Source organism: Acomys russatus, chromosome 6 (assembly GCF_903995435.1).
Source record: "Acomys russatus chromosome 6, mAcoRus1.1, whole genome shotgun sequence".
In the NCBI taxonomy this organism is placed as follows: Eukaryota; Metazoa; Chordata; class Mammalia; order Rodentia; family Muridae; genus Acomys; species Acomys russatus.
In genome coordinates, this window is record NC_067142.1 from 74,503,499 (window position 1) to 74,526,202 (window position 22,704).

Consider the following 22,704-nt stretch of genomic DNA (forward strand, 5'->3'; position numbering starts at 1 on the left):
ATTAGATTTCTTTTTCTTTTTTCTTTCTTTGGTTTTTTTGAGACATGGTTTCTCTATGTAGCCTTGGCTGTCCCGGAGTCACTTTGTAGACCAGGCTGGCCTTGAACTCTATTTGCAGAGGAGGCAGTCATTATGCTGCTGGTGATGGCATTGTCGGGGTACTTGGGCTGTGTGAAGGAAGATGGTTTTTTAAAAACAAATTTAGAATCTGGGGAGCTGGGGAGATGGTTTATTCATTAAAAAGCTTCCTGTGCAGATAATAGGACTTGACTTTGGATACCCGCACCACTTAAAAGCCAGGCCTGTGTGCATCTGCATACTCTAGCACTAGGAATAAGGGGCTGAGGTGGGGTGGGCACAGGTTGTGCTGGTTAGGTTTTTTGTCAGCTTAACACAGACTGAGTTATTTAAGGGAAGAGCGAACCTCAAGTGAAAAAAGTGCCTCCATCAGATTGTGCTGTGGGCAAGTTTGTGGGGTCTGCTGCTGCGTCTCCTCCTTCTCTCCTTTTTTTTTTTTTTTTTTTTCTTCATTTTTCGAGACAGGGTTTCTCTGTGTAGTCTTGGCTGTCCTGGACTCACTTTGTAGATCAGGCTGGCCTAGAACTTACAGAGATCCGCCTGCCTCTGCCTCCTTGAGCTCTGGGATTGCAGGTGTACTTGCATTTTCTTGATTAATGATCGGTATGGGAAGGCCCAGCCCACTGTGGGCAGTGCTGCCTCTAGGCAGGTGGTATGACTTGAGAGCCAGGAAAGCTAGCCAGCAAGCAGCACCCCTTCATGGTTTCTGCCTCAGTTCCTGCCTCAGCTTCCTTCAATAGTGGACCACGATCGGGACTATGAGCTGTAAGGTGAAATAAATCCTTTTTTCCTTATGCTGATTTTGGTCAGTGTCTTAGAGCAACAGAAAGTAGGTAGACCACAATTGGCCCACTAGTTTGCTGGCTGGTTACGCTACCCAGATTGGTGAGCTCTAGTTTCAGTTAGAAGCCCTGTATCAAAAAAAGTATGGAGGGGTTGGAGGAAAGAAAGAGAAAGGAGAAAAGGTGTAATTGTATTGTAATCTCAAAAATAAAAGAAAAAGATGAAAAAAAAAATAAGGTGGGGAGTGACTGAGGAATACAACTTAATGTAGACGTCTAGCCTCTCCATGCATGCACACAGACTTGCATAAGTACATATGTACATACATACACACATGTGTGTAGCACTTCACAAATTAGGATTTAATTAGAAAGATAATCTGGGTTCTGGTTAGATTATAAGCAGTCTTCACTGCAGTTGGCTTTGTGGTTTGCCATTTATTGAAACATTTTCATTAGAAATTATTAGTGCTACAGTAAAGTTTGAAGTCGCTTTTTGCTTTTTCCTGATCACCCATAGGAAATGCCCCCTCTCTAATGATATACTTGGGCTTTAGAGATTCTGGGCCAGTGTTGCTGTGTGGAAGAGATAATGGAGTGAATTAAAAATTAAAAATATCTGTGATTAAACTTTAATTTAGAAGTTGTATGTGGTCATTGAAATGTTACTTTCACAGCTTTGCCTTTTTGTTGTTGTTGATGTTGACTTTCTCTTCCTCTGATTGCCTATAAAACTTGTTTAGACTGCTTCTTTGGCCAGAGCATAAACCTCGCACGCGCGTGCGCGCGCGTGTGTGTGAAGTTGATACGGTTGGAGTCATTTGGGAGAAGGGAACCGCACTTGAGAAAAAGCTTCCATCACATTGGTTTGTAGGCAAGCCTGTGGAGCATTTCTTGATTAATGATTGGTGTGGGAAGGCCCTAGGCAGATGGTCCTGGGCTGTATAGAAAAGCAAGCTGAGTGAGCCACAGAGAGCAGGCCACACACGGCTTCCAGGGTCCTGCCTTGAGTTCCTATCCTGACTCAGAAGTCATTTTCCTGAGTATTCTAGTTGCCAGGTAGTCTTCCCACCCCCCATTTTAATTTTACATATATGGTTGTTTTGCCTGCAAGTGTGTCTATGCACCATATGTATGCATTTTCTGTGTAGCCAGAAGAAGGTGTTGGCTCCTCTGGAACTGGAGTTACGGAGGTGAGTGCTAGGAACTGAAATGCTCCAGCCATTTACAGCCTTTTAAAAAGAAGCATGCACTGCCCAGGATTTTGTTTTTAAGAGTTCTTAGGGTTGGAAGAGTCTGGGCACTGCACACTACTCCTCTGCTTTGCTGCAGGCGTTGTCTCCACTCAGTTGCCTCAGTGGAAGCACTTGCAAAACCTAGGTCTGCACAGTGTGTATGTGTGTGTATTCACTCACACGTGTGGAATCTTTTTTAAAAATGTACTTAAAAATTATTTATTATTGTGTATACAGTGCTCTGCCTGTATATACACCCGCAGGCCAGAAGAGGGCATCAAATCACATTATAGATGGTTGTGAGCCCATGGCTCAGAGGTTAAGAGCGGGGACTGCTCTTTCAGAGGTCCTGAGTTCAATTCCCAGCAACCACATGGTGACTCACAGCCATCTGTCTATAAGAGCCATCTATAATGAGATCTGATGCCCTCTTCTGGCCTGCAGATGTACATGATAATAAATAAATGAATCTTAAAAAAGAAAAAACTATCGTAGTATTTAAAAGGTTTGCGAGAACATGAGACTGACTCCCATAGTTTGGTATGGTCTACATTTTCATATACACTCAGTGTTCTCAGCCTCATCCAGGCCATGATATTGGCAGAGATGGAGGACAGGGAGTTGAGAGGAGGCGATGAGAAGAGGAGCAGGAATCTGACTGAGTATCTAGGCTGTGGGGCAGGCACCAGTCAGCGCGGATAGAGCCTGGGCCTTTAATGATAACACATGCACAGCCCTAGATAAGGGGCACCAAGAAAATTGTTCTCTTCCATGTAAAATAACAAACCTCACCTAGTGCCGATGTTCCTACTAGGAAACAGAACTGTCGGAATGGAGTCCATTTTTAAGGTGTTACCATTCATTTGTATTTGAGTCAATTAAAAATTCAACTAAAATATAGACTGTCAGTTTCATCTTAAAAAGTCTACTAATGGTCAGGAGATAATTAGTGTAGTATCTTCACAGTGAAGTATTTCTACCCATAGAATGTGACAGCTTCTCAGGGCATATGTGGGTGCACAGTTTCAACTTAGAATCTTCCACTTCCTTAAGTACTCTTTTAAAAATCCCATCTGCTTGAGAATGCTCTGAAGTCAACTGATTTTTCTTTTTCTTCCTTTTGACAGTTGCCTGTCTCCCACTTTGTAAAGTAAAGTATGCTTTTCACCTATCTTGAGTCTGGGCTATAAGTGGTATCTTGCCTTGGAGCAAAATCTCTGGTTCGGTGCAGTTCAGGACCGAGCCACAGGCCTCAGCAGAGAAGAAGACCAACCTGGAGGTTCCGAGCTGCCCTGGGAGCCCTGGGGCAGCTACTTCTGAGACCCACATTTCTTCTGGAAGATGTGGGGTGTGAAGTGGAAGGGGCTATTTGAAAATACTGACTCTCTAGGCCAGGTAAAACAAAAAGGAAGTGCTGTCAAGCTCTACTTTATTTTACTAGTTTATAAATCCTAGCATCCATCTCCCTGGAAACAGCTACTGCTTGAGATATCCTGGTGATATATATGGTAATATATATTTTTTATGTTGTACACACACACACACACACACACACACACACACACTTCTTTGAATAAAGAATTAAAGACATGTTTCAATAGGATCATCTCACTTTCGCCACTGGTTTTTGAAAACCAAAGAAACAAAATAAGATACATTTCTCCAAGTAATGTTGGTATCGTTTCTTAAAAATACTGAGAAGTCGGGTTTAGTGGTACATACCTTTAGTCCAGAACTTGGAAGGTAGTAGAGGCGTGCTGATTTCTGTGAGTTCAAGGCCACCCTGGTCTGCACGGTGAGTTCTAGGACAGCCAAGGCTACGTACATAGTGAGACCCTGTCTGAAAAAACAAAAAAAATAAAAAGTACTGGGAAGTTTGAAAGAATTCAGTGCTAACCTAGTCTCATCCTTGACTTCTTTTTGGGAATCAAATTTGTAAATTAGATTCAGTTTCTTTATTTGATACAAGGTTAATCTTTTACTTCTTGGTTATTTGACAAGTTGGAGTTTTCTAAGAAGTTGCACTTTTATTATTTAACTTTTTTGCAAATTATTTCTTCCAACACTATTTTTATTGACTTATTTTGGAGTTTCACATCATGTGCTCTGGTTATACTCCGTTTCTAATCCTCTCTTGTTGCTCTCCCTTGTAACCTCCCACTGTGAAAGAGAAAGAAGAAGGAAGGAAGACAAAAGACAAAAGAAAACAAACAAAAAACCCAGTCCATTTTGTATTGTTTATATACTCACTGGAGCGTGGCCAAACTCCCAGTGGCCCAACTTCTAAGGAAAACTGAGTCTCCGCCTGCATCCCCACCAGAAGTCATCAGTTGTGCAGTAGAGGCAGGCAGATCTCTATGAGCTTGAGATCAGCCCAGTTGTCATGACAGCCAAGGCTACACAGAGAAACCCTATCTCAAACACACACACACACACACACACACACACACACACACACACACACACACACAAAACAAAAAGCCCCCAAAAAAACCTCAAACCCAAAACAACCCAAAATCCTGTCTTCCAAATCCACCTCGTTGCTCAAAGTTTTGTTTGCTGTATCTGTCAGTTACTGAAAGATCTATAGTAAAATTATACCCTAATGGAAGATTTGCCAGTTTTTAAAATATAACTCTTAGAAGTTTTTGTTCATCATACATTTTGAGGCAAGATTAATTAGATTCCTGAAATGTAAAATTATTATTTTTCCTGGTGACTTGCACTTTTTATTTAATGGTTGTCATGTGTAGTAGGGCTTTTGCCTTAAACTTACTTTTTTTTATCTTTATTTAAATTTAAGCAATATAACTTTATTTGGTTATTATTCATGTGGTTATCTTTTTAATTTGAGACAGGGTTTCACTGTGTAGCCTTGGCTGTCCTGGACTCGCTTTGTAGACCAGGCTGGCCTTGAACTCACAGCCATCCACCTGCCTCTGCCTCCCAAGTACTGGGATTACAGGTGTGCACCACCATGCTTGGCTTTACATGGTTTTTCTTTATTTGAACCTTTTCATTTTCATTTTTCTTCTGTATTATTGAGTATGACTGGCATTTGGAAATAGGATATAATTTTTTTTGTTCTTCAGTATGAAAAATTTAAATTTTAGCTGGTGCATGGAAGCTATTTACATTTACTGGAAGTACAAATTTATCAGAGAGTCAGAGGGATAGACAGAGGCACAGGTAGAGAGAGTACAAGAGAGGGGAGGAGAGGGAGAGAGAGAGAGAGAGAGAGAGAGAGAGAGAGAGAGAGAGAGAGAGAGAGAGAGAGAGAGAGAGATGGATGAGGTGGCAGGTTGGTCCTTTTACGGCCTGGCACACACCTGGCGGCAGGTGATGATGTCAGAGGTTGTTCAGCAACTTAGAGACAGGCTGTGTTTGCTTTTGTACATATTGTCACTATCTTGGATTAATTCATCATATTTTCCAAATCCCGTGTTCCTTTCTACTTGTTTGGCATTTTCTTCTTCTAGGTGTCATGGCCAATGGAAGCTTGCACAAGCATTATGTGTGTGTGTGTGTGTGTGTGTGTGTGTGTGTGTGTGTGTGTGTGTGTGTTTTCAGTTGCTGTCTCTTATGCTTCTCCAGAAACTCCTGGCTTGTAACTCCTACTTCATTTCTACTAACTGGGAAAACTAGAATGTGACCGGGATAGCATGGGCAGAGTGCCTAGTGCGGGATCTCAGTCTTCTGAAGGACAGAGTGAGAGTTACATAGCAGGACCACCATGGGATATCTCCCTTGCTCTTTACCCCACTCCACATCCACCTTCCCACCCCATGGTGTTGACCTTGATCAGTTGTTTTAGGAGGTACATACAACAAACTGCTGTAGAGCCAAGTATACCTAGCTTAGTAGTCTTTCTGTAAGCTTTGAAAAAAAGTGGATTCCACCCACCTCCTCCTGTTTCCATCTCCCTCCCTTTCTCCCTTTCTCCTTTCTTCCTCCTTTTCCTATTAGATACCAGCATTCCTACCCCTTAAACTGTGTCTTAGTGGCTAAGCTATTCTAAAAACTTGGGATGTATGTGTTTTCAGTAACAGAAGTAGGGTTCTCTTCTCACAGAGTCTCTGTATAAATTACCTCTGGATATTTGTTCAGTGGGCATCCTCCTAAGTCTCTGTCACTGTTACTACCATTAGGTTGTCTTGGTTAAGAATTATTTGTCAGGGCTGAGGAGATGGCTCAGAGGTTAAGAGCACTGTCTGCTCTTCCAGAGGTCCTGAGTTCGATTCCCAATAACCACATGGTGGCTCACAACCATCTACAGTGTGATCTGATGCCCCTTTCTGGCCTGCAGATGTACACCCAGGCAGAGCACTGAATAATAATAATAATAATAATAATAATAATAATAATAATAATAATAATAATAATAATAATAATGTAGTATACCCAGGCAGAGCACTGAATAATAATAATAATAATAATAACAACAACATCAACAACAACTTGTGTTGCATTTTAAGCATTGTCTCATAGTTGAGTGTTGCTTATATTATGGTCCTTTAGAAGTAGAGTTGATTTGGGGTTTTGCTTATGCTTTTGAACTTAAAAATCTATATAGGAGATAAGTGAATATAAAATAATGAATTCGTTAAGTAAGAACTGAGTCTGAAAATTAAGAGTTCTATTCTAAGTAAGAAGAAATTACAAAAAATGCCCAAGCATATATAGTTTCTGTTTGGGAAACATGGAGACAAATTTTTGACTAATAGTAAAGTTGCCAGAGCTCCCTTAGATTATCTGTCACAGGAGAGATAAACTTACATTTTGAGTTTGTTTTTAGGGTTTGTAACTGGATGTACTTGGCCAGTTGACAGTGGCTTCAAACACAGGACATTCATTACTACGCAAGAAGCCCTGAGTGAGGCAGTCCCAGGTCAGTTCACTGGCTGAGCAGTGCCAGTGTTGGATTAGAAGGTCTCTGAAATCTCGTTTGTCCTGTTACTTGGCACAAGACAGCCAGCTCAGGAGAGTCCATCGTTATCGTAGCATCTAAAGTAGAAAGAAAGGGGCTTTGGCAAAGGCCTTAGTCCTTGCTTTGTCTCCTCAGAGAAGAGACTCCCTCCAGGCGCCCTCAAGCCCTTTTATGTCATTGGTTCAAATGATAGAAAACAAGTCTTGTGCTTATGCCACATTGACAAGAGAAGCATTAGACAAGAGGAAGGTGGTTGCTGTGGCTGGCACATGACTCACAGAGTATCAGGCTTTAAGGTAGCAGTCAAACCAGTGGTCAGCAAGATCCCCTAAATTCATGAGAATCGCGTTTCTCCTTCCCACTATTTATTTTTGGTGGTGTGGAAAGTGGGACCCAGAGCCCTACACATTCTGAGTGAGCGCTCTGTCATTGAGTTCTGGCCTCTGCTTAGGCATATTTTTTTTTTTTTTTTTTTTGGTCCCCAGGATGCTTATAAGTCTTAGAACTCAAAGGATCTTTCATTGGATTATCAGATTTGTTTTATTTTTGATACAGGATGTTGTTCTATATCCCACGTTGGCCTTGAACTCATGATTTTCCTACCTCACTCTTCTGAATGACGGAATTACCAAGGTGCATCATCATGCCTACAAAACCACTTTTGTTCATCTCTTATGGCACCTCTGGCTCCATCCTGGGTGTTGAGGATCAGTATTTACATTATTCCATTATCTGAAGAAAGACTCTTAGTCTTTACTGGAGGATACTGATTTCCGTTCTCCCCCTCTTAGGTCACAGCATTACCTCATTTCTTTGTGGATCTAGATTTTAGGGCTTGCGCCAGGACCAATATGCTTTAAATTAAAACAAATTTAAAAAGTTGATCTTAATGTGTACACATGTTTTGCCTGCATGTATGTATGTGTACCAATGTGTGCCTGGTTCCTTCAGAGGCCAGAAGATGTCAAGTCCCCTGGAGCTGGAACTACAGACAGTTATGCCATCATGTGGGTGCTGACATCGAACTCTGGTCCCGTGGAAGAGCAACCAGTGCTCTTAAACACTGAGTCATTTCTCCAGGACCCTTAACTTTTAAAAAAATCTATTTTAAGTGTATATGTGTATTTCTTACATATATGTCTGTATCCCATGTGCATGCCTGGAGCCAGTAGAGGCCAGAAGAGGGCATTACCCAGGAACTGGAGTTACAGATGGTTGTGAGCTGCCATATGGGTGCTAGGAGTCAAACCTGCATCCTCTGGAAGAGCAGCCAGTGCCCTTAACTGCTGAGCCATTTGCTCTGTCCTTTTGTAGCATCTACTACTATCATGGGATCTACTCCATTCTTTAAAGTTTTGATTAGACTTATTTATTTCTGATTCTTGATTGTATTGGTCAGAGTTAAAGAGAAAGAGAACTACCTTGTACTATTAGATTGGCTCACAAGGTATGTAGGTGTGTGTGTGTGTGTGTGTGTGTGTGTGTGTGTGTGTCTGTCTGTCTGTCTGTGTGTGTCTGTGTATCTGTATGTCTCCCTGTCTCTTCTGTTGTTTTTTGTTTGTTTGGGTTTTTGTGTGTGTGTGTGTTAGTGTCTGGATTTCTGTCTGTCTTGTCTTATCTGTGTCATAGTCTGGATTTGTTCAATTGGCTTAAATAATTACATACTATAGAGGCTGAAAAATTCTGTAATGGCTGCCTGCTGGCTGGCTGACGAGGGAACTCAGTCACGGTACTGTCTCTAAACTTCAAAGCAACAGAATAAAGGATGCTGACAGTGCAGTCCTGAGTCAAGGCTAAAGGCCCAAGAGCCCTATGGGTTAGGATGGGAGGTGACGTTTTAAATTTCAGACAGAAAGATCAAGGGACCTGGAATATGATGTCCTATAATGGTGGTGGTGACAGTAACAGAAAAGAGTCTATACTGAAAGTTAGAGCTAGAGAAAGAGAGTGAGAGTGAGTGTGCGGGTGGAGACACACACACACACACACACACACACACACACACACACACACACACACACACACACACACACACAACCCAAGCATGGCATGCCTTTCTCCTATTTCATCTTAGTGCCTAGTGAACTGCATGATGCCTTTCCCTGTCCAGGGCTAGTTGTCTTTACTCAGTTTGCTGACTCACATGCGAGTCTTTCACGAAACACTCTCACAGATGCTTTACTGATTCAGAATCTCCCAGTCAGGTAATGCCTTAAACTAGCCTCCATGTTGAGATTCCCACATTGGGAAACTCTTTCATGAGTTTCATTGTGTATTCAAATTTTCATGGTTGTGCATTTAGCATTTCTCGTGCATGTGATGTGTTTGTGAATGTACAGTGCACATGTGGCGGCCAGGGGACAACCTCAGGGGTTGGTCTTTGCCCACCATCTTGTTTGAGACAGTGTCTTTCTCTCAGCTGCTGCATACTCCAGGCTAGCTTGCTGGTGATCTGGAGATTGTCCTGTCTCTTGTTCCCCATTTTGCTGTAGGAACATTGGGGTGACAGATGTGTGCTACCATGCATAGATTTCTCTGGGTTTTGGGGTTCTTACGTTTGTATGGGCTGTGCTTTTCCCACTGAGTCATCACTCCAGCCCCTTATTCAGCTTTTCCCATGTTGCATTGCTGTGTGCGCTGGTCTTTGTTACCTCTGCTCATCCTATTGACAAAACCATATGCACATAAGGATTGTTTGCAAGCTTTGTGCAGTAATTCAACCATTATCAAACAGTTTCTTTAGTGTCTACTCTGAAGGGTGAATAAAACAGTTTTAAGTACCATCGATGCCAAATACCTCAGAAACTTGGAGCTTCATTCTTTACACAGATGATTGTGAGCCACCATTTGGATGCCGGGAGTCAAACGCAGGTCCTCTGGAAAAGGCGGCCAAGTTGTAATATGGTTGGGACACATTTCAGAATCACTTACTCCCTTAGCACGGATTATTCTTTTGGTGTTTTTGTATTATCTTTAATTTTTAGCATTCCACTGAAGTTACCATCAGCAACCATAAGATAAAACAAGTAAAACATATTCTAGAAAGGATAAGAGAGAGAGAGAGAGAGAACGAGGGGCTGAAGACCTGGCTTGGTGATTAAGAGCGCCGGCTACTTTTCCTGAGGACCCATGTTCCGTTCTCAGCTGCTGCTGCTCCAGCGGAGGGGAGTGAGCACCTTCATCTGGCACTGCACGCACACAGTATACAGGCTACACTGCTGTGCCTGGCTCCACGGTGACTTCTTAAATGTGTATTTCAGAAGCATCATATTCATGACATAGTAGAGCCATTATTGATACTTTATTTCTAAAATGGCATCATTATACTAAAGAGAAATCCTGTAATCATTCAGTGGTATTCCCTGTTTCTCCTGTTCTTCACTCCTGGTGGTAAACTCTATTTTCAATCTCTATAAATTTACCCATTTTAAGTATTTTATAGAAGGTAAATCATCTCATACCTGGCTGTTTTACTTAGAATGTTTTCAAGATTCAGCTATATTGTAGCATAAATCAGATTTTTATTTTGCTTTAAGTTTGGATGATAATTCTACTGTATGCATTATCCTACATTTTCTTAATGCATTCATTTGCTGATAGACAATTGGGTTGTTTCTACCTTTTGGCTCTTGTTAATAATAATGTAATGAGCACTGGTGAGCGGGTAATTTGAATTCTTCTTTTAGTTGTTTTGGGTATCTAGAAGTGGACTTGTTGGGTCATATGGTGAGTCTATTCCTAGCTTTTTGAGGAGCCATCTAACTTTTTTTCAAGCAGCAGTACCTACCGTACCAGTACCAGCAACATGCAAGTGTTCTGGTTTTTCCACACCCTTGCCAACATTTGTTTTGATTTAATTTTATTTAACTATTTTTAAAAACCCCTAGAGTGTGAAGGGATAACTCAATGTGGTTAGATTTGCATTTCTCTAATGACTAGTGGTGCTGAACATCTTTGCATGGGTTTATTGCCTATTTACATATCTTGTTTGGCGAAATGTTACCCAAACTTTGCATGAATTTAAAATGGATTTTTTTGTTGTGTTTTATATGTCCTAGTATTAATTTTTCATTTGTCTTGCAAATGTTTTTACTGTTCTTTGGGCCTTCCCTCCTCTCTCTTGACAGTGTCTTAAAATGAAAGTTTACATTTTGGTGAAATCCAGTTTATTTTCTCTCTTTGCTAGCATATTTTGTTTTATATATAAGAAATTATTGCCATATCTGATGTCATACAGATTTCCCCATGTGTTTTCTTCTAAGACTTTTATAGTTTTAGCTTCTTAAATTGTTTTCTCTTTTTGTCCGGGTGGTGGTGGCGCAAGTCTTTAATCCCAGCACTCTGGAGGCAGAGGCAGATGAAGCACTGTGAGTTCGAGGCCAGCCTGGTCTACAAAGCAAGTCCAGGACAGCCAAGACTACACAGAGAAACCCTGTCTCAAAACCACCCCCCTCCCCTGCCCAAAAATCTCTTTTTAATTGAAAATAAAATATTTCATTCAGTATATTCTGATCGTCCATTCCCTCTTAGATCTTCCCCATTCTCCACCCACCCAATTCCACGCCCTTTGACTTTAGGTCTTTGACTTATTTCAAGTTAGTTTTGTGTATGACGCATAGAAAGGACCCAAGTTCATCTCTCTTTGTCTCTCTGTCTCTCTGTTCCTTCTTCCCTCCCTCTCTCCCTCCCATTATAATTTTGTGAGGATTGTCCTCATTCAGTCAGTTGCTTGGGTTTCGTTGTCATTTTAGCAGTATCAAATCTTTCCAATCCAGAATAGAAAAGGTCTTTCCATCCATTTAGGCTGCATTTAATTTTTTTTAAAGCAGCATTTTATACTTTCAATATGCAAGTGTTCCACCTCGTTTGTTAAATTTATTCCTATTTACTTTATCGGTTTTTGTTGATGTTTGTTTGTTTTAAAATAAGGTCTCACTATGTAAACCTGGTTTACTTGAAACTCTTATATAGTCAAGGCTGGCCTCAAACTCAGGGTGATCCATCTGCTTCTTCTGCCTACCAAATGCTGAGATTAAAGACTTACATCACCACGCCTAGCTGTTTTGTTTTCTTTTTAAATTTCATTGCAAATGTAATTAAAATATTTTCCAATTATTCATTGCAAACATATAGAAAATTTCAATTTCTCTTTTTATTTTTTGAGACAAAGTTTCATGAAGTTGTCCAGGCTAGCTTGGACTCAGTCTGTAGCCCAGGCTGGCCTTAGGGCTGTGATCCTCAGCCCTCACCCCCGTGTAGCTGGGATTGCAGGCTTGACCCACTAGTCAGCCTTTACAAACTGATATTTAAAGTAGCTTTAATGAGATATTATTTACATCTGACAGAATTCACTGGTTTAAAAGTATACAATTTAGTGTGTTTAGTTTATTTGTGGTTGTATCATTATCACCACAGCTCAATTTTTGGCCATTTTTACCACATCCTAAGAAAACCCTCTATCCATCAGCTGTCATATAGATATCATCACCCCTAAGCAGCAACTAGCCTACTTTCTGTGTCTGGGTTTGCCTGTTTTGTTGAAATGCGCTCGTGTGAAGTCTGAGGCGCAGCTGCTTTTGTGTACTGATTGTATATCCTGTACCTTTGCTGCATTCCTTTGTTTACTTTGCATTTGCCACACACGCCTTAGTGGTTTTTTGTGTATAATATTATGTCACCTCCAAATATTTTCTCCTGTTTAGACAGCTTTCGTTTTTATTTATTTTTTTCTGATCTACTTGCTCAGGCTTTAACTTCTAGTCTTAGCTCAGTAGAAGTGGCCAGAGCCAGGCGTCCTTGCCGTGTCCTGATCCTGGGGAGACTTCCCCATTGACTGTGGTGTTCTGTAAGTGCGTGAGCAGTGAGTCTGCATTTTTGGCATTATTTGGTATTTCAGATTCTTACTTTTCACAAATTATTTGATGTCTTAATACTTTCTTTTTATAAATGTTGAGTCTTCTTTTAAAGCTTTATATTTTGGAAATTAGCATGTTATCTATTATTTTCTTTTTAAATGTTTTCATTTTCTTATTTATTTATTATTATAATTTATTCAGATTACATCATGTTTGTTATCCCCTCACTTGTATCTTCCCGTTCCTACTCCCTCCTCCTTCCACCCTATTCCCCTCCCGGACCTCTGACAGGAGGGGACCTCTTTCCCCATCATATGACCACAGCCTATCAGGTCTCATCCAGATAGCATGTTTCCCCTTCCTCTGAGTGCTGCTGGGTCTCTCCACCAAGGGGAAGTGATTAAATTGGGGCACCAGAGTTCATGTCAGAGGCAGTCCCCACTCTCCCAACAACCATGGAGATGAGCTGTCGATTGGCTAGATCTGAACAGGGGTCTAGGTTTATTGTATGCATTGTCCTTGGTTGGTACAACAGTTTGTGCAGGTCCCCTGGGTCCAGTGGTCTCCTTGTGGGGCTCCTGAACCCACTGGGTTCTGTGTATTATTTTCTATTGAAGATTTGTGAACAGAATGTTTTGTTGAAATCACAGGCTTAGAATGGTTACTTTCACTCAGCCATGCATTTAAGAGTCCTTCATATCTTTCTGTGGCTTGATACTTCATTTCCTTTGTGTGCATGACCAATATCCCTTTGAATGGCTGTCCCACAAAATGATTATTTATGTACCACTGCAAGCAGTGTGTATGTATATGTATGTAAGACAGGTAAGTAAAACAGCATTTTAAAAAGGAAAATCGAGGGGTTAGAAGGTGTAAAGACAGTGTAATGAACTTCTATATAGTCTTACTGGTTTATTGTTCGGCTTTGTATTTGGATATTTTTGTCATATTTATGCTGTTCTTTGCTTTCTCTATATGCAAACATGAATACATTATTTTGGCTGACCCTTCTAAGGATAAATTATTGATATCAAAACTTTAATGGTATATATTTCCTCAGAATAAAGATACTGTCTTGCATTGCTTTGTAGTATAACTGTCAACCTATTTAACTTTGTGATAATTAAAAATTTAAAGATTACCTTTATTTAGTGTGTGCACACGCATGCATGTTTGTGTTTGTACTCTCCATTCATGTGTGTAGTAGCTTGTGTGAGGTCAGAGGACAGCTTGCTGAAGTCTGCTCTCTCTCTCTCCCATGTGGTCTCTGGGGATTGACCTCAGGTTGTCTGGCTTGGAGAGGAGGGCCCTTGCCACTGAGCTGTTTTGTTCTGTTTTTGTTTGTTTGTTTATTTGTTTGTTTTAGTTTTTCAAGACAGGGTTTCTCTGTGTAGCCCTCGCTGTCCTGGACTTGCTTTGTAGATTAGGCTGGCCTTGAACTCACAGCGATCCACCTGCCTCTGTCTCCCTACTGTTGAGATTAAAGGCACGTGCCACCATGTTCAGCCTCCACTGAGCCATTTTATGTCCTCTGGTATAATAATTTTATTTACTGTACATCCAACATTGAAATTTAACTATTGTCTCAATAATATCTTTACAGCAACCTCCATTTTTTTTTTTTTTTTTTATTGAGAATCCAATCTGTAATCATTCCCTGCATTTAGTGTCTCTTTAATGTCTTTTGATGGGCTTTATCTTTTATGTCATTGCTCTGTTCTGAAACTTGTGATGCCACAAGTCACTTGTTTTGCAGTCTTGTTCCCTGTTTGAGTTTGTCAATTGTTTGCTGGCAATTGGATTCAGATGGTTTTTCTTGGGCAAGTGCAGGGTCCACAATGACACTGCATGGCTTCCTACCACTCTCACTTGGAGTCACCACTTACTACTGTGTTGTACTAGTTACAGCTGTCTCTCTAGAACCTTGGGTCTTCTGGAAGAATGATAAATAGAAAGCTTTATTTGGATGTTGTATTTTCTCTTTGCTCCTGGGTGATACCTGTGTGCCAAGGATTTCTTCAGTCCCTTCAGAGTGTGTCATGGCTTGTGCACTTTTTGCTAGAACTTGCGAAGTTGCTAACTATTGGTAGCTTCTTTGTGGCAGACTAACATACTGATTCAATTTAGTTATTGAGTAATTTAGACTTTCAGTTTTGAAAAACAATTAGCTACTCTCTGTAAGAATAATTTGTCACAGTAAGTTTAGCAGCAAAGGTTGCTTACGATACTTAATCTCAGTAGCACTGTAATTTTTTCCAACTTCTTACTTGTGGCATTTTTAAAATTAATTTTTATAGTCTTTTTAAGCCCTTAAACATCATTTTGTGAACGCCTGTGTGCCTATCTGTGGGTATGTTCAAGAGAGTGCTGGTGCCCTCAGAGGCCAGAGGCATTAGATATTCCTGGAGCTGGAGTTCCAGGCAGTTGTGGGCTGCCTAGCTTGGGTACTGGGAGCCAAATCTGGGTCCTACGGAAGAGCAGTATGGGTTCTTAAACACTGAGCAACCTCTCCAGCCACAAGCCTTTCAATTATGTGCTTATTTTCAAATTAAGCAATTTTATTCATTTTGCTTTATCTTTGTTTTGAATTCTACTGGTGGGGCTGGACACAGATAGGGTCTTACTGTGCTATTATATAGGTTGTTTTTATGCTCTTGAGTTTAGTTTTAGTGATCCTCTTAAAGCAGACTATTTCAGACTTGATTTTTTCTTTTTCTCTTTCTTTTTTCTTTTTCTTTTTTTTTTAAGCGCTGGTTTAGTCTTAGTCCTCAAATTTTAACACATAGGTTTTTTTTGTGTGTGTGTGTAGTTTCTATTTACTTATTTCTTCCCTTTAATTTTAGAGCGTATTGCCATTTCTGTTATCTTTTATTGATTTTCAGTTATTGCACGATATACATACAATTTGGTTTTTATGTTTTCAGTATTTTGAGTTTTATTTGCAGTGGTTTTATGGCTTGATATTATCAAAATCTATAGAATTGAATGTGTTTGAAGATAATATTTATTGTCCAGCTGTTGCAGTGGACAATATATTGTTCCAATATATTGTTGTTTGGGGGGTCTGTTTGAGGTATCGGTTACAGAGAAAGATGTAGTATTTCTAGAAACTTGTAAAATTGAAGCAAACTTTTTTAAGCCAGAGTAACTGAAATTTGATCCTGTGATTAAATGGTTGTTAAAATGATGTTTTAGAAAAGGTTGAAAGGATGGGAGTCTTAGGAGGAAATGAAGGATAGTATCTTTCAACACTAGAGCATATTCCATAAAAGTGTAAGGCAAGCAAATGCTGTAGAATTACATATAAGAAATAGGAATCCAACAAGCATGCAGATTTTGTGCAAGCAAATACTATTAACAGAAATGGGCTGTGCGCATCTCTGTTTCCTCAGGACGTTCCATATACTGCTCATTTATTCAGTTCACTCATGACATCTAAAGCTGCCCTTTCGCTTCCACATGTGCACACACACATGTACTTGCACATACACACAAACTACCTGTTTATCTTGAGGGTATAGTGGTATGTGCCTGTAACTCCAGTACTCCTAAGTGTAGAGGCAGGAGGATTACAAATTTGTCTGGGCTACATAGTGACTTGCAGGCCAGTATGGGCTAAATCCTTAAGACCCTGTCTCAAACAAACAAACTAAACAAACAAACAAACCTCAAATGTAAAAAATGCAGTTTGTATAAATAAAAGAAACATTGCTTTTTAAAAATACAAGTTAATTTATACTCCTATAGTTTTGAGGAGATTTTAAAGATGCTTTGGCTTAGTTCTTAATCATACTTAGAATTTTTACTGTTTCAGCAATATTCATCTATTGCACATCTAGTTTGTATTACATTTCATTAAGAAAGTAACTGATATTGCTCTTTTGTTTCAGCTAAACCATTTACTTCCAAAGTGAAACAAATGCGATTACATAGAGAAGACTTTGAAATATTAAAGGTGATTGGTCGAGGAGCCTTTGGGGAGGTAAGAAATACTTTATGCAATGCTTGTTAATTGTTGAAGGAGTTCTATACAGTCTTCTATACATTATCTGTACAGAGATACTTGCTGTTCCAGTCTATATGGCTGAGCAGAAAATGGGTTAAAGTTGTGCATGAGACGTTTTACATGGCTTGTTTTCTATGATGCTTCACTATTTAATGTGGACTAAATTTTGTTTCTCGGCTGCTTTGTTCTTGTGCCAGGGACACAGGATCTCATGCTGCTTTATCTCCTGAGAAGTCTTGGTGTGTGGTAGTGTGTCTTCCTCCTGCTCCTGCTCCTTTCTCAGTGTGTTTTATATTACTTTAGAATCTTGCACATGCAAGCACGTACACACACACACACACACACACACACACGGCAGAGGGATAGAGGGATCTAGAATTCCATTGAAACTAGAGATGAGTTTATAATTAATTGAAATTTTAAGACTGAATCAACTAACCCGTGGACATGATATATTTCTTCTCTTGTTTAGGGTTTTGTAGCTTTGGAGCTTTATTTAGTATAGAGGATTTCACATCTTAGCAGGTTCACTCGATGTATGGTATTCTTGAGGTTATTTTAATTAAAAAAGCCTAAGTTTCATTTTCTAATTGTTGAAAAGACAGATAATTGCAATTCGGTAAATTTTATTCATTAACCTTATGCCTAGTCATTATATTAATTTTAAAATCATGGAATGTGTTGAATTTTAATAAAATATTTCATTTATATCCATTGAAACACTAGTAAGTTTCGCCTTTTACTTGCTTAATGTGTTGAACTCTACTTTTTAATTTCAAATGCTAAACTAACATTACATTTATAGAATGATTCCAGCTTGGTTGTATCTTATCCTTTTTGTGCATCAGTAGATTTGGTATGCTTTTAAAAATGTATATTTAATTTTTTTCCGGTTTCTTCCCACTTTGCCCGTGCTCTGTGTAGCCCTGGCTGTCATGGAACCCACTCTGTAGACCAGTTGGCCTCAAACTCAGGGATCCACGGGCTTTTGCCTCCTGAGTGCTGGGACTAAAGGCACGCACCACTACTGCCCAGCTAATTTTCACCTACTTTTGATATAGAAATTGACCTGTAATCTTCTTCTAAAACCTTCATCAGATCTGCAAGCTCCATAGGAAGTGTCCGTCTTTGACTGTTTCGGCAAGCTTTTGAGGTGATTACTGGCTCTGTGTTTGCTTCTGGTGTTTTCACAGGTGAAGCCTTCTGAGCCTGGAGTCTGTTCCTGAGATAGTCAGTTTTTACAATGGATTTTTAAAAATTATGTGCCAGTTTTGTTGTGTTTATTCACCTCATATAGCTTTTAGGACTTAGTATTATATTGATATATGACCATTGGTTGATCTCATTTTTAAATTTGTCTTGCCGGAGAGTTGTCAGTTCTCTTTGGTTTTCAGTAAACTAACATTTAGCCTCTTTAGTTTTGCTGTTGTAGATTAATCCTGCTCCTTAATATTTTATTTTCTGTAATATTAACTTGCCATTCATTTTTCTAATTTATTGAAGTAGGTAATTTAGCACATTGATTTTTAGTTCTTTGTATAAAATGTGCACTTGGGCTGTTTTCATCTAAGCAGCAGCGTTATCTGAGGCTGGTGAATTTTGAGATTTCACCGTCACCCTTCCATTATTGTTTGCTCTTTACATTTTCAGGTTGTTTTGGTTTGTGTCCATGAGTTTAAAACTCATCACTGTTTCGAAGTGCCTTGAAGATTTTTTTTTCTGTTTATATTTTTGCCATTGAATTATAATGTGTTCAGAGCTGAGATAGCATATATTATGTGATTAGAATTTATTAATAATAATAAATACAATTTTAATTATAAATTAATTATAATTTAGCTATTTAAAATTTTTGTTTTAATTTTTTGATTTCTCTTGAGTTGCTATTTCTTGAGAAAGGGGTTGGCTTATTTGTTTCTTTATTTCTTTCAATTTTATTCTTGATATATTACTTCCTAGAGAATCTTTTTTCTTTCTTTCAGTTTTTGCTTATAAATAATACAGAGTCAATTTATCTTCCTAATGATGAACTCTTATATCATTATAGAATGTCTTATTACCTCTATGATGCTCTTTTGGCGTGTGTTAGCCTGATATTAGTTATTTGAGCTGAATTCTTTTAGTTTGTTTTTTGTAACCTTATAGTATATTTGCTACTAAGTGGAATACCGGTTCCTTGTTAGCCCTCTGCTAGCATGGGTTCATGTGACCTAGTTTTTAGTCTTATATTAATAGAATTATTTACTATATATTATTGTTTCTAGCTTCTGTACATTACACTTACCTGATACACCCTTGTTTTTCTTTTTTCCTGTCCTTTAACTTTTATTTCTTATCTATTTTTTTGTATGTGTCTCTGCTCTCTCTGTGTGCGTGTGCATGCATGTATATGTGTGGATGTGCCGTGGCATGCACGTGGAGTTCAGAGGGCAACTCGTGAGAATCCTTTCTCTTTTTCCAGCATGTGGGTTCTGGAAACTGAACTCAGGTCATCAGGCTTGGCAGCAAGTGCCTTTGCCCACTGAGCCACTGCACTGGCTCCATATCCTGATTTTCCACTAGCTCACAGTATTTTTTATATGAATATACCATATTTTTGACTCATAATAAGGTTATTGGTTGCTAAGTTACTTATTTATTTATTTTTAGCTGTTCAGAATATTACTGTCAGAAGCATTTTATTTACATCTTTGGTGAGGTGTAAGCACTTATTAGGTGTGGGTCCCTATGTTCTGAAGTAGGCCTAGTTAGCTTTAGTGGACAGTGCCGAATCATTTCCTAAGTACTGAGTTCTACTCCCTGTCGCACTAGTCTCAGTTTCCACTGAGCCCCTGTGGTAGGTGTGTAGTGGTGTTCATTGTGACTCCATCTTGCATTTCCAGTTAAGTCTTAAAGTGCAGTAACTGTGTATCACTTCATATGTGGATTTCCTTTGAACAGTGGACATTTGGGGTTAGGAGGTAGGAGTGGAGTATTGCTGGCATATTATGGATGTAAGTGATTTTGTGGACACGCAGGATGTGTGTACAAAAAGTGCTTTGATTTTTCCTTTCCTGCTAGATCTTGTTTTGAGATCAAGCTCAGTAATTAAACTGTATTGATTAGTGATTTCTGTGCTTAAGAATTTTGTCCTAACCTGAAGATCATAAATATTTTCTTTTCATCTTTAAAAAAAAAAAAAGACGTTTCTTTCTAGTTTGTGTGTATGAGTGGTTTGTCTACATCTATATATGTGCACTGTGGTGCCTCCTGTGTGCCTGGTACCTGAAATGGTCAAACAGTTGAGTCCCTGAAACTAAAGTTCTTGAAGGTTGTGAGCCACTGTGTGTGGACACTGGGAGCTCAGCCCAGAACCCTTCAAGAGCAGTTAAGTGTTTTAACTCGAAGCCACTACTCCACCCCTTTTCATCTTCTTAGAAATTCTTCCTACAAAATGCCAAACGTGATGGTGCACACTTGTAATCCCAGCACTTGGGAGGCCGAGGCAGGAGTGAAGCACCAATCTTGGCTACCTAGTGAGTTTCAGGCTAGCCTAGGCTACACACAACCCTGACTCCAAAACATATGCAACCCACCTCCCAGCCCCCTTTTAAAAAAGAAAATAAAAGAAAATTTCTTTCTGTGGTCTCTCAAAAAATCTTTTCCATTTAGGTCTGTGTCTGTGATCCAATTGGTATTGATTGTTTTGTGTTTTCGGAAGTATTGTTGAAACAGATACTTTGCTTTTATTGAAATACTTTTGTTAGCATTTTAGCCAAGAAAAGAAATTCACTTGCTTTATAAGTGTGGATGGTTGTGAGCTGTTGGTTCTGTTTGTCCTTTTGCCTTGCTTTGTGTGCCAGCACACAGTAAATTGATTCCCATGGCTTTGTACTAAAAAGTTTTGAGTATGCAGTAAATGATGTGGGAGTGTAAGCCTTGTGCTAGATTCTAGGACTTTTCCGTTTTAAAATCAGCATGTTCAATTTCCATCCTGCCTACTAGTTCGGAGCTGAGTCATTGAGTGTGTAAATAGATTTGGGGAAGACTGACACTCTAATACTGTTAAATCTAGTGTTTCTCTCTCTCTTTCTCTCTCTCTCTCTGTGTGTGTGTGTGTGTGTGTGTGTGTGTGGGGTTAGGTGTTGAGCCTTACCCTCTCTCTCTGTGTGTGCGTGTGTGTGTGTGTCTCTGTGTGTGTGTGTCTGTGTCTGTGTCTGTGTGTCTGTGGTTAGGTGTTGAACCTTCCACCTTGTCTGAGATAAGGTCTTTTTGTTCATGGCTGTGTACTCAGGCCAGCAGGCCCGTGAGCTGCTGGGGAATCTGTTGTCACCTCCCATCTGGCTGTAGGCGCATGGGGATTACAGATTGCTATGTAGCTCAGCTTTACCTGGCTCCTAGGGGTCTGAACTCAGATCCTCATACTTGCATGGTTAGAACTTTACCCATTGAGCCATTTCCTCAGCTCCCTCTTTGTTTCTTAAAGTCTGATTTTTAAAAAAGTTTTAGGTTATAAGTATTACGCATAGTTTGTTAAATTCATTCCCAAGTACTGATGCTTTTTGATTTGATGACAAGTGACTATAAAATTTTTATATTAAATATTATGTTTCTCATATGTAGGTACAATTGATTTTTAAATCTGACTTGTATTTCTTGATGTCATATTTGGTCATTTGTTTAGAAGGACAGTTTCTCTTTTCACTTTGCAGATGGTACATTCCATTTCTTTGTCTTGATTTATGACATCTGCTTAAGTGGCTAATGAGGAATTGAACATGTGTCATGAGGTAGACATGCTTACCCTCCATTGGAATGTAGGGAAAAGGCATTAAAAATATTACAATTAAGGATTTCTAAGAATTTAAGGATTCAATATTCACTATTAAATAAGATGCTAATTGTAGGTGCTTTGGTAGATGTGGCCTGGTTGATTAAACAGTGTGGTCTAATGCTAGTTTCTGAGGTTTTAAAATTTTACTCATTAATCAGTGTATCTACTGGTATATACATTTTTCCCTTTTATTCACTTATTGTGATGATCTATTTTGATTTTTTTAAATCCTTATTAATTGCATTATTTGTTTTTTTGATGTATGTATGTTTAGTATTTTTGAGTTTTTTATATATTCTGGATATTAACCCCATTAGATTAATAGCTGTTACATATTTCCCCTCATTCTGGAGGTTGTCTCTTCTCCTTATTTAATGTTTCCTTTGCTGTGCAGAATCTTCTTAACTGTATGCAGTCCCACTCGTCATTACTTGTTGTATTATTTTGTGAGCAATTAGAGTCCTGTCCACAAAGTCTTTGCCTGTCAATAGTGTGAAGTGTTCTGAATGTTTTCCTTCAGAGGTTGCCTTAAGGCCTTTGATCCATTTCTAGCTGGTTTTTATGTAGGACAAGAGTTAGAAATCCAGTCTTGTTTTCCCACACGTGAATATTCAGTATTCCCAGCACCGTTTGTTGAAGAGATTGTCTTTCTCACCAACGTAAGTTTTGCTATCTCGGCAGAACATGGCTCTAGATGCAAGGGTTTGTTGCTGGTTCCTTTATTTTATTCTGTCAGTCAACTATGGTACTTGACCTGGCCAGTTTTATGTCAGCTTGACACACGCTAGAGCCACGTGAAGGGAGGGAGCCTCAATTGAGGAAAGGGTCCCATAGATCCAGCTGTAGGACACTTTCTTATTAGTGGTTGATGGGGGAGGGCGCCGTCCTCTGTAGGTGATGCTATCCCTGGGCTGGTGGTCCTGGGTTTTATAAGAATAAGAAAACAGGCTGTGTAAGTGTTACAGCTCTAAAGGAAAAGGTACTCTGGCATGTGGGAGGGAAGGAACA

The 22,704-nt window shown here is 39.4% G+C and overlaps 1 protein-coding gene across 15 annotated transcripts in view; it reads left to right on the plus strand.

The window, feature by feature from the left end:
* The window catches only part of Cdc42bpa (CDC42 binding protein kinase alpha), a 208,192-nt gene that overhangs the window by 25,743 nt on the left and 159,745 nt on the right, over positions 1-22,704 (plus strand). For 14 of the 15 annotated variants that reach the window (XM_051148002.1, XM_051147993.1, XM_051147999.1 and 11 more), the window contains exon 2: positions 16,768-16,859. In XM_051148002.1, coding sequence (XP_051003959.1) covers positions 16,768-16,859 — 92 coding nt within the window. Of the gene's footprint in view, positions 1-16,767; positions 16,860-22,704 lie in introns of those variants that run through there. The other variant, XM_051148004.1, reaches the window with a different exon arrangement.